The sequence below is a fragment of the Macadamia integrifolia genome, unplaced genomic scaffold (genome assembly GCF_013358625.1).
Source record: "Macadamia integrifolia cultivar HAES 741 unplaced genomic scaffold, SCU_Mint_v3 scaffold267, whole genome shotgun sequence".
NCBI lineage: Eukaryota > Viridiplantae > Streptophyta > Magnoliopsida > Proteales > Proteaceae > Macadamia > Macadamia integrifolia.
The window spans coordinates 1-12811 of record NW_024868873.1 but is presented as its reverse complement, the minus strand read 5'-3'; the positions used below and the strand labels follow the sequence as shown (position 1 = coordinate 12811).

The 12811-nt window shown below is 40.7% G+C and overlaps 1 protein-coding gene across 1 annotated transcript; it reads right to left on the bottom strand.

Annotated features, from left to right (window-relative positions):
* Positions 1-717: 717 nt before the first annotated feature.
* Positions 718-2737, bottom strand: LOC122067015 (chromatin-remodeling ATPase INO80-like). The gene has a single exon (XM_042630866.1). The coding sequence runs from the start codon at positions 2387-2389 to the stop codon at positions 899-901; it is 1491 nt and encodes a 496-aa protein (XP_042486800.1). The 5' UTR covers positions 2390-2737; the 3' UTR covers positions 718-898.
* Between the last annotated feature and the right edge of the window lie 10074 nt (positions 2738-12811).

Here is a 12811-nt window from a genome sequence, read left to right as displayed (position 1 = left end):
CCTGATTCCCACTAGAATTCCACTAAATCTCTCTCTTCTTGCAATTGATTTTCACTGAGTATCATCCAAATGTGAATCAGATACCATACAAGAATGATTCTCATATGAGGATCTGATCCAAATTCTACGTCTTATGCCTTGTCCGGTAACATTTCTATTCTATGATAGCAAATCTATTGAGAAATAATATTCTATGATCATATTATGGGGGAATGATTTTAGTTACGCCGAAACAGCCTCTCGACATACATTTTCGAGGTGGAGTCGTAAGACTACATAGTTCTCACCCAGGACCTCTTTCCTTTTCCTTTTTTTTTTTTTTTTAGAAGTTAGTCCGATAACATGGAAGTGTCATCATCTTCTCCAATAGATTGTTCTTCTGTGAAATCGTTCTTGCTGATATTGTAAAACAGTGGATGTGGTTGTTGCTTTGGGGTTATGAAATTGGGTTGATGCAGCTCTTGATGTTCTTCCCCATTTTGTCAATGGGGTTCGATCTGAATTCTGATACGGGTCGGAGAAATCTTCTTCCGCGGAGCAGAACCTCAACAAGAAGAGGGTTTCTCCCGAGAAGAGCAACCGGTGGAGAACACAGAAGGTCTCAGTCGCAGTCGACAGTGGAGGGTATCATCTTCTTGTCAGTTCAACTTGCAGGAATTGGAAGAATCCATCCAATCTAGACCCACCAACAGCTTTAATTAATATGAGACAATCAGATTTTGGACAGAATGACCTAATTCCCAAGTTCAATCCGATTTTTTATAAACAAAGTTCCAAAATTCAAGAAAAAACATAAGAAATGAAGAAAAGCAGAAGCGTCAGATTCTATTTGTTTATACAAGAAAATTTAGAAGAAGAAGAAGAAGAGGGGAGAAGGGAAAGGAAAGATAAACAGAAATCATCCAGTGATGGAAGATGGGTCTGGCCTTCTGTTAGAGGAAAGTTGATGTTGTTGAAGATCAAGCAATTCGAGTTCTTTCTGTCGAAGTAGAAGAACCATTTTCTCGTTTTCAAGCTTCATTCGTTCGTTCTCAAGCTTCAGTCTCTCCATCTCTCTCTCCTTCTTCCCACTAAACTTGATCCATTTCAATCTCTGCTTCTCCAGCTCGAACGCTTCGTACTGGTAACTCATCCTCTGCTCCTCTAATTGGAACGATTTGCTTCTCACCCATTGTCTCTGTTCCCACTTGTTCTTCGTCCCATCTTGAAGCACACTCATCAATTCTGAACTCAGTTGCTGCATTGCAGGAGACAAGAAAGCTGGAGATGAAGGAGAAGGAGAAGTAGCAGAAGAAAACGTAAAAATCCCCCTTCTCGACCTCTTCTTCGTCCCCAATTCGTCTTCTTCACCTCCTCTGTAATCGCTGTTACTCTTTTGACCCCTACCTTCATCCATCTCTTCTTCATCCTCATCGTCATCATCCTCGTCGTCGTCATCGTCATCGTCTTCATCATCTTCATCATCTCCTTCCGCTTCTCGGGTTCCTCCCCTACCCACCTTCAATCCCTGTGTATCAGCCCTACTTCTTGAACCAGCAAGAACCCCATTATTTTCCGAAGAATGGAGGCAACGCTGATGCGGTGAATGGTGGGTAGAGTCCACGGATACCTCGGCGGAAGCCTGATGGCCAGAAGCGGCACCGGCACCGGCGGCGCAGCTAGTGTGGTAAGCGCACATCTCCCTGAAAAAGAGGTGCTTTGAATTGAGTAGCTTCCTTACCTCCTCCTTCATCTTAGGGGAGAGATTGTCCATTGTGTCTAGTAAGCTTTGATTCTCCACAACCTTACATGCCGTTCCCTTTCCAAGGATATCATTAACCCTTTTGTACCTCTTGTTGAGATCATTGAACTTGTCTTCGCACTGCTGCGGAGAAACAAAGAAACCCTTTTCCATCATAGCTCGGGATACCGATTTCCACTTTCCTTTCTTCAGCAACAACCCACCGGACTTCTTCTTACCGTTGGAAGAAGGATCGGTGGCAGTGGCGGCGGCGGTGGCGGTAGTGGTAGCTTCGCCACCACCATCGTCGCCGATGTAGAAGACGACCATGATAAGGAGTTTCACCATGTGATCAGTCCATTTCATCCTGTGCCACGGCGATGCTCGCTTCTTCGCGTCTCCTCCACCGCCTTCGCCAGTGGCGAACCCGGGTTCGTCTTCGTCGCTCCATGTCGTTTGCTGCTGCTGCTGCTTGCTTTTGACGTTGTAAGGATAGGCTTGCTGTTTCACTGCTGCCTGTTGAGACTGCGACTGGTGGTCGGCGTCATGGTTGCCAAAGCTCATCATCTGCTGGTGCTTGTGTTGTTGTTGATGCAGAGGCATCTCTAGTCCCAGCATTCCAGAAGCCATACCCGGAATCATCCCTGCCGGAATTCCACTAGCGTCCATAGCATGAAACCGAAAATTTTATGAATCAAATTGCTGAAATTGAAGTCCAAAGAGCAACTAATTCAAGCTGAAAGACCCAAAAAGTGAAAAGTTGGAAATCCTAGTGATAGAAATTTTTGGTCAAATGGGTTGATGAGCTTTACAAGATCTTTAAAACCAGGGAGAAAAAAAAAACAGATATTTAGAGAGAGAAGAGAGAAACGAGAGAGAGAGAAGCAAAAGGATGGTAAGATCACATCGAATGAGGTTGGAATGGAGTCATAGAGAGGAGGAAAGTAGAGAGACAGAGCAAATGGTTTTTTAGGCTTTTCCAGGGGGTGGCTGGGTGAAACGAAAGGTGCCCATGGTTTTGAGTTGGGTGGAAATCCACAGGAATATAAAGCTGTCCATGTTTATGAAACCCCTACAGTCCAGTGGGTCCCACTCCCAGCACCAAACTGAATATGAAAATAATTTTTTGAATTGAAACAAACAGAATCTTAAAACCATGTACGATGGCTCAGAATTAGTTTCATAATTAAGTCCCAAACCTTAAAGCCAATTTTGGGGTTCTTTCTGGGTCCTTTATTAGAAAAGAGGATCAGTTTTACACGTGGCAGATAGTTTAAGCCCACTCACTGAAAAGGTCGATCTGAATTCATAATCATATTCTTCACTTCTTGCGCGTGGCATGTTTCAAATCCTCCACACTCCACCCCAGTCTTATCCTTTTATCCCATTTTTTTCTTCTTGAAAAAATGTTAAGTGGGCCCACCACTGAGGCCTAGGGGTAGTATTTACAAGGGTCCCACAAATGAATGTGTCTGTGGTGCGATTTTGCCCATCCCTTCCATCAGATTCAACCCTGTTCACCCTCTGTTTCTCTCTCTTTCTCATTGGTGAATTCATTTGCACAAAGAGGAATCCATAGTTGACCATTTTGGGATGACTTGAAACTCATGCAAGTAGAAAAGGTTTTGCAGATCCCATAGTTAACCCTTGAGCTCTGAAAGAAAAAAGCTGACTAGGTTTTGGACGATGATGTCTGACATAACAATCACGGGATGGTCGGATTCGGATGCCTAATCAGCATGAGACTATTTCTCTCTTTGTTTTTTTTTTTTTTGCTAAACAGTATGAGACTATTTCTCACTCCAACAATTTTACACAATGCCTGGGCTGTTTTTGGTAGTCAAAAGAAGAAAAAGATTGTAAAAAAATAAAAATAAAATAGTAAGAAAATAAAAAATATGTATGTTTGGTTATCATTAAAAGAAAGATTTTTTTTTTCTTAAATTTTCTTATGTTTTCTTGTATTTTTAACAAGATTTTTTTTTTGGGAGTAAAATAAAACTTCATCATTCTTAAGGTGAATTTAAAAGAATTTTCTCTTGGTTTGGAAAGATTGCGTGGTTCGATTAGATTATTCAGATCCACGATAAGATATAAAGAAGGATAGCGGTTGCGCAGGGATGGCAAAGGGTGGATGTGTGCTCAGGAACGAAAAAGGGTTTTACTCCTCTGTTTTCCACGGTAAAGGTGAGGGGTATTGAGAGGTTAGGGTAAAATAGGACTGCATCATATGTTTTAGTCGAAAGGGTAAGAATTTCATTCAAATCCTAAGTTAACAGAGACGGATGGTAAGGGGTCTGAGTGTAATTATCAGTTACACAAGGGGTGTTTCATTAATTGTGACATTCTCTAGGGGGTAGCATTGTAAACTTCCCTATTGATTATAGAGAAAGAACCCTCACTACAACTTTATAGTGAAATCCTATCAATATAGTTTACCGAAATACCCATATAATTCAAGAAATAAATCCTCGAGGCATGTGGCCCTAGAACCCCCATCGAGGTCTTAGTAGTGAATATAAATGTTCAAGTTGGGCTAATACTTCCAAGCCTCTTAATGGCTTGTCAAAATTAGCTAGCAAATGCAAAAGCGATGAATACAAGATATTGTACAACAAACTCAAGGTAAAACTTACCCATCCGTGGGTTGTCCAAATGATTAGGACGAATTGGGGATTGTGTGGATAGGTGCACGGTCTCAGGTTCGATTCTCCATCTATGCATCTATGATTTAAGTGGATAACATGGCGATTTAAGACGATTAGTCACAAATATAAATATATTTAACAGAATTATTAGTACACTTAATACTAATTTCTTGTACTAGTAGCAAGTCACTTAGAGATGAAGTCAGAACTGATAGACTAGGCACGTCCTCTTGAACTTGGGAATAGTATAGCTAGTATTCTACCTCATATTAAGAAAATTGTTTGCATTCATATTAGAGATGGTGCTAATACTAGGGGCCCGTTTGATAACGTTTTTGCCGTTTCTTGAAAAGAAACAGCAGAAACACAAATTTTCGTTTCTAGAAATAGAAATGGAATTGAAGGTGTTTGATCAGTCATATTTTTGGAAGTCGATAGTAACCAGCGAAAGAATGGCCACAAATCATTTCCAGAAACGGCGAAACAAGTTCTACTTGTTTCTTCTGGGTCGTTTCTTAAACCATAAATAGATAGAAATTTCAATTTCAATTTCTGAAAACAAGTGAAATGAAACAGTTTTATCAAACGCTTTTTGTTCCGTTTCTGGACACAGAAACCGCGAAAATGTGTTTCTTGAAATGTTATCAAATGGACCCTAGGATTTGGGCCGATCCTTGGGACTCATGTCTTAATAATTTTTCTTGTGCCTTCTACGATTGGTAGACATTCGATTCTTCATAAAGTTACTGATCTAATAATTAAACGCGACTACAATTTAAGTCTGTTATCTACTTTTTTTTGTCTTTTCATGTTGTCTTTTCTTTTTGAATATCTATTCTCCAATGCTCTAATCAGTGGTTCTGCTCTTTCTCTAAATTGGGTTTATTGTCCACCATGGTGGCTATCTCCTTCATTCAACCCTAATCTGAATGATGCTAAATGGTGGCAATTTATGTGGAAGCTTTGATATTATCTCAAGTTTGAAGTAGTCATGTGGGAGGTTTTGCATGAGGGCCTTCCAATCAAGGCTTGTTTTGTTTAATGGCTTTTATTGATGATGATGTTTTACAGTTGGTACCTATTATTAAGGATGTGAATTTGAAACCGAAACTATTTATTAAAATTGAAACGAGTCATTTACATCAAAACCGCAAAACCATTTAGTAAATGGTTCGGTTCTGGTTTCAAGTTTAAGACTGATTAGTTAAATGGGTCGGGTCGATTTCAACTTTTTAACCAGTTGGTTTCAAACCGAATTGACACCATAAAAATCGAACTGTTTAAACCATCAAAACTGATCTGATTAACTTGTATAATGATTAAATATTTGATTGTTTTAACAAAACAGAATGGTTTAATTTAGGGAAGAATTAAGGACCGTAGAGGCTCTCCAACAGTCTATTCAATAATTTACTCATATTGTGTAGTTATATAGTTAAATCCTTGCTTGTTCAATGCCTCATTTAATTTGATACAAGATTGAAGTGTTTATTAACAAAAGCAAATTTTAGTAAATGGGAATAAACTAATAAATTGATTGCTAACCATTTGAAAACTGTATGGAATAAATCGCAATCAAAACTGTTTAAAACCGTGAAATTGACACCCGTTAAAAACCATGAAACCAAAACCGTTTACTAAACTGTTGCAATTTCAGAAAGTGCAATCAAAACCATTTAAAACCGTAATACCGACACCATTTAAAAACCGTGGAACCGAAACCATTTACTAATGTTGTAGTTTCAGAAAGTGCAACCATTTCGTAAATGGTGTGGTTTTGGTTTCAGCCAAATAAATGTGAACTGAATCGAACAACATCATTGTTGTTTTATGGTTGTCCTTGTTGGCAACTCGGCCACGTGGCGGTGATGACGTGGCCAGTTTGGGTGACGTGGATGAAAATGATGACATGGCAGTATCTAGTGTCACCGATGAGATAACAGAGCAGCTTGGTATGCATGGAGTGGTTTAATACATCATTAATAGGTGGTGCGGGTTTCTGGGTCAAAACTGGCAAAATTGGCCTATTCACGATCGAGGGCATTTTCGGCAATGAAAATGACATTTTTGGAAGATCGGTTCTTCATGAAAAAGATAGATTGTAATTTTCCTAGTCCAGTGCATTTGATTTCGTCACATTCCGATACCGTATGAAGAAGTTACGGCATTTATGGCAGTCGAGGGCAGTTTCGGCATTGAAGATGATTTTTTTAAAGGAAGTGTTCTACATGTAACAATACGACAAAAATACAATCTTTCCAACGGTTCTGATTTCATCGCATTCCGATTGCGTATGAGAAAGATACGTCATTGGAAAGGTGTAGGGGCATTTTGGTCTTTTTACATGATGATTCAGACGATTGAGTCTTCTAAAAAGTCGTAGAGAATCCAGTTACGATTCCAACGCACTTCGTTTCATATCGATCGGATATCGTATGAAAAAGTTATAAGCGTTTCCGTAAAGTCGGTTCGAAAATCCAAACCAAAAATCCATCAGTTGCTCTCGGTGTTGGGTGGATTTTTCGGAATTTATTTTTGAAATTCGAAGGGCTTTTGTGTAATTTAAAGATTTTGAAGGTCTGAGTTGCAAGGGGTCTTTAAGCACTGAAACATATGGAGGCAGGGGCTTGATTGTAATAAAGAGGAGTCAAGGGAAGTGAAATGGACGGCCAAGATTCGACCACGTATGCTTGATGCCCATCCAAAGGCTGCTGAGATTTTGGTGTGATATGGACGAGATAGATACTTGCGCGTGGGATTTTATTGGTTAGATGCATAATTCTTGATGCACTGGCGCTACACTATATCAAGGTATGTTATTGTGTTTCGCGCGTGTACAGAAGGTATAAAAAGGATTCTGATCTTAATGATCTCATGAAATCTGATTAAAGCCATCATGGAAGATTCGGATCCAACGGTCAATATGCATTTTCACTTTTGTGAGTGGGAGACAAGCTCCCTTAAAATCCGGAAAAGCAACCAATCATAGATCGACAACACTTCTGACGATGTCAGCGCCTACGTCATGATGACGTCATCAAGATTCAAATCTAACGGTTTGGATCTGTTGTCCGTTGGTTTAATCGGACGGCTTAGATTATAAGATCTCTTATATGAGATCTACGGTCAGATTTCGCCCCTGTTGCGCGCGCCGCCGGTGTAGCCTACGCCACCGTACGAAGATTCCATTTCGGACTATCTCATTGCTCCAACTTCAAAAGGTCATAACTCTCTCATTTTAACTCCGATTTGGGTGATTCAAGTTGGAGATTCTTCATCTCTCCGAGCTCTACACATCAGAGGGAAGAAATCAGGCAGAGGGGTTGCTGAGGTGGTCGGAAAAACGAGTTGAAGCTCGTGGAAGGCTAAATGTTTGAATGAAACACTTCCATCCTCTTGCACTTCATCCATAGCCACCATTAGAGGCTTAGGAAGCTGCTGGAAACCAAGGTAGCAAGTTCTATTGGTTGTTGCCAAGAGAAAAGAAAAGAAAATAGAAGAGAAGAGAAGAAGAGGGAAATAGAGAAGAAGTTGTTTCCTCTCTTTGTGTGTGAATGTGAATGTGAATGCCATTGTTACTCCATGAAAGTAAAGACAAGGAGAAAAGAAAGAAGAAGAAGAAGAACCTAGAATTTGGTTCTTGTGAGTTGCTTCAAGAAACCCAAGTGCCAACCGGGATTGAAGCATTGGCGGCACCGAGACAACGTGATTGTGGTCCGCATCAAGTGGAGATCGACATTATTGCATCTCCGACGGTTACTCCTTGCCAAGGTAACCTCAATTTTGCCAAATTTCCATTATTATAAATCATTGTAGGCAAGATGTTTGATAAAATGCCTAAGTGATAGTTGTAGTCTATTTGGGGGAAATTTGTATGTATGAGTGCTTCACTATAGGGCATTGTTATAAGCCCAACTTGATTTTATTAGTGTTCAGTGGGTGCTGGACACAGGGGCTATGTGTTCCTTGGTAGGTACAACTACCTAAACCTATTTACCGTGGGTGCGACCTCTCAGATCATTCTGAGAAAACTAGGGTGAAGACCTAGCCATTGTATGTCATTGGTGGAAACTGGGAATGTGTTCCCTTGGCTGTGGGTGCAGTCATAATTAGTATTGAGTAAATACTGAGCCCGAAAGTGGGCATTACTCCGTGCATGTAGGCAACTGGCCGAAGCACGTATTTCTTGTGTTGTGGATGTGTATGCTCGTATTTGTATTGTGGATTGGAGTGCTTGGCTGCAGAATGGGTGTGTACATCTGGTAGACCTGACCACTTGGTGGTGCAGTGTGGATGTGCATACGACTGTGTATGTATGTAACAGTGATTACCGTGTGAGGTTTATAAGACAGCTCTGGGCAGCAATACAAGTTATGTGAGTAAGTTTCATGCAACAGTAAGAATGGTCAGTAGTATACATAGCAGCTCTGGGCAGCATCAATAGACTGTGCTATTGAAGTGAAAATAGTGATTGCCACATCAGGGGTACAGTTGGAAAGTGAAAAAATATTTGGCACACTGATTCACCCCCCTCTCAGTGTCAATCGGGACCCAACAATTGGTATCAGAGCAAGGACTCTAGAGGCAGCTTAAACAGCTCAGAGTGATCCGGTTGGTTGAAGATGGCATCAGGTGTTTGGTTCAGTAAGTCTACTTCTGGAGCTTCTATTTTTAATGGATCAGATTTTATCCTTTGGAGAAAGTTGATGAAATCACATATAGGTTCATTGGGGTATGATCTATGGAGTGCAGTGGTTAATGGGAGTGTAGACTCTACTATTGACTCTAAGGTTAGAGAGATCATTTTGGATGGATTAACAGACAGTGTGAGTGTCAAAGTCAGTTCATGCATATCAGCTAAGGCGATGTGGGAGAGATTACACAACCTATATGGAGGTGAGCCAGCTATATCAGAGTCCACATTAGATGTTGAAAGCAGATGTTCAGATGAGTGCTACACTAGTGGATTTGAGTGTGTTGAGGCACATATTACTACAACTCAAGATGAAATCAATATTGATTTGAGAACACATATGAAGGAGTGCAACTTCATTATTGCAGCATTAGAAACACAAGTCATCAATAGAGATGAGAGATGTAGAATCCTTGAAGAGGCAGCCAATGTGTTGAGAGCACAACTGTTAGAGCTTGATGCTTCTTGTATCTCACAGATGATGAAGTCCAGAAATGACCCTCATGTTATAAAATCTCTTGAAGATCAACTGAGAAAGCAAAGTGAGGTGTGTACCAGGCTTGAATCAGAGAACTTAGCCTTGAGAGAGAAAATAGATGTGCAATCTCGAGTGATTAAAAGAGGTAGTGAAATTTCAAATGATTTTAAGAAGTTAAACAAAGAATTAGAAGCAGAGATCATTTCACTACAAACACAGTTGACTGAGTTGCAGAGGAGACATTCAGCCACTCCATTTGTGGTTACAGAGATGGATAGACATCTAGCTCAGTCTGCAGAATACCAGAGACTACCCATCATCAGCTCTAGTTCTATAACAGAGCAGGGTGAGTCATCAGGGAAAGCTATAGAGACAGTTGAGATCAGACCACAGAGACAGACTACAGGAAAAACACAGAAGAGAGCTCAAAGGAGACAAAGGAAGAGAGAGGAGAGACACAATAGTGAGATGAGATCTCCTACACATCAGGCACGATGTGGAGGTAGTCCACAAGATACAAAAAGTAGAGGTAAAGGCAAACAAACAGTCCAAATAGGGAACATAATCAGAGTTGGTGGTTATGACAGAGCTTACCAGCAGAGACCAGTTGAGTATGGCAGGTTCAACAAGTTCAATTATCAGAGACCTATGCAGATGGTTCCCAGGCAGAGTCAGATGGCTCCCACCAATAGACATAATGCTTCACCTAGTTTGCATAGACAATTACCAATGATGCAGTCATATTTTCATGGGTATTGTCACAGGTGCAGTGAGTATGGACATAGGAGAGCAGAGTGTATATCTAGACTAGACTCCAGCTATGAAGGGAGGATTCCTATAGCACCACTGGGTAGACAACTAGTAGAATGTCTTAGATGCCACCATCATGGACATTGGGCCAAGCATTGCAAGGCAGTGCTCTCCCCTCAGCTTGTACAAAAGGATAGAGACTATCAGATCTCTAGAACCAGAAAGTTAAGAAGTGGTTGTAGAAGGCAAGTCAATGAAAGACATTCTAAGAAGCATCAGTCACAATCTAGTGGTGAGTCTCAGGTGGCTTTGTACAGTGTATGGAAAGTGAAGGATATACAAAAGGCTGAGACAACAGTAAACAGAATCTGGAAAACAAAGGGAGATGTCAGTTCTACAGTTGTGCAGGAAAGATTCAGAAAGGGAAGACCATCAGTTGGAAAGGTTGTAGCTACTGGACAGAGAACTTCAGGGAATTTGTACACCTTGACAGAGTTAGAGAAAGATTCTTGCATGGTTAGCATCGATGAGGAGACATGGTTGTGGCACAGAAGGCTTGGGCATATTGGTTTCAAGAACCTTGCCAAGATTTCTTCAAAGAAGGCAGTGAGAGATGTTCCTGAGTTGAAGAAGCTCTCCAATCCTATATGTGCATCTTGTCAAAAGGGAAAGCAAACCAGAATCTCCTACAAGTCTAAGGAGTATTATTCCAGTTCTCCATTGCAGTTGATTCACACAGACCTATGTGGTCCTATGAGGACACCTAGCACCTCAGGAGAGAGATACATCATGTTGTTTGTTGATGATCATTCAAGAATGGTGTAGGTGATGTTCTTCAAACATAAGTCAGAGGCTTTAGAAAGATTTAAGATCTTTAAGAAGCAAGTTGAGAATCAGACAGGGAAGAAGATAAAGTGTCTGAGATCTGACAGAGGAGGTGAGTACAGTTGGGATGATTTTGAAGAATACTGCTATGAGCATGGTATCAGAAAACAAACTTCAGCTCCAAGAACACCCCAACAGAATGGTGTTGCAGAGAGAAAGAATAGAACAGTGCAAGACATGGCTAGAACAATGTTGGCAGAGAATGACATGGGTAAAAAGTTCTGGAAGGAGGCAGTTCTAACTGCAGTGTACATCCATAACAGATGTATGTTGAGACCTCATGAAAGCAAGACTCCATATGAAATCTGGTTTGGAAGAACGGCTACAGCAAGACACTTCAAGGTCTTTGGTAGCAAGTGTTATATCAAAAACACAACCCAAGATTTGGGTAAGTTTGATGATAGAGCTGATGAAGGTATATTTTTAGGTTATTCTACTTCAAGTAAGGCCTATAGATGCTATAACAACAGACTTGGAAAAATTGTAGAGAGTGCTGATGTCACAGTTGATGAAAAAAGGGATATTCCTTCAGGCTCAGGAAATGAACTTCCAGAATTTGAAGATCTTGATGATGAGAATGACCTAGTTGATAGTAGACTCAAAAGCAAAGATGAGGTTGATGTTGAACAGGATGAGGTAGATTCAGATGAGCAGAGGAGACACAACAGAGTTGATCAACAGAAAACAGATGAGTTAATCATTGGTGACCCCACTGTAGGTGTTCAGACTAGAAGAATGAAGACCAACACATACTCTCTTCTTTCGAAGATTGAACCAAAAACTGTTGATGAGGCAAGCAATGATGAGAGTTGGATGAAGGCCATGAATGAAGAATTTGATCAGATAGAGAGGAATCACACTTGGGATCTAGTCCCTAGGCCAGTTGACAAGAATGTGATTGGTACTAAATGGGTTTTCAGAAATAAACTCAATGAAGATGGTCAAGTGGTGAGGAACAAAGCAAGACTTGTATGCAAAGGATATGCTCAAGTGGAAGGCATTGATTTTGAGGAAACTTTTGCTCCAGTGGCAAGACTTGAGGCTATCAGAATGTTCTTGGCTTTGTCAGTGTACAAGGGGTTCAAGGTCTATCAAATGGATGTCAAATCAGCTTTTCTAAATGGAAACTTGGAAGAGGAGGTTTACATAGAGCAGCCTGATGGGTTTCAGCTGAGTGAGGACCCCACTCTTGTGTGCAGATTGAAGAAGGCATTGTATGGTTTGAAACAAGCTCCAAGGGCATGGTACTCCAGATTGGACTCTTACTTGTGCAAGTTGGGTTTCAAGAAAGCCTTAGTGGACAGTAATCTCTACATCAGAACTGAAGAAAGCAGTCAGCTTGTGGTGGTTGTGTATGTAGATGATATCATCTTTGGGGGTCACAAAGATGAGTTGTGCAAAGATTTTGCAATGAGGATGCAAGATGAGTTTGAAATGTCCATGTTGGGTGAACTATCATTCTTCTTGGGTTTGCAGATCAATCAAAAGAAAGAAGGTATCGTCATATCTCAGTCCAAATATGTGAGGGAGATGTTAAAGAGATTCACCATGGAGGATTGCAAGCCAGTTAGTACACCTATGATGACTGGGTGTAAGTTGAGCAAGGAAGATGACTCTCCATCAGTTGACCACACCTC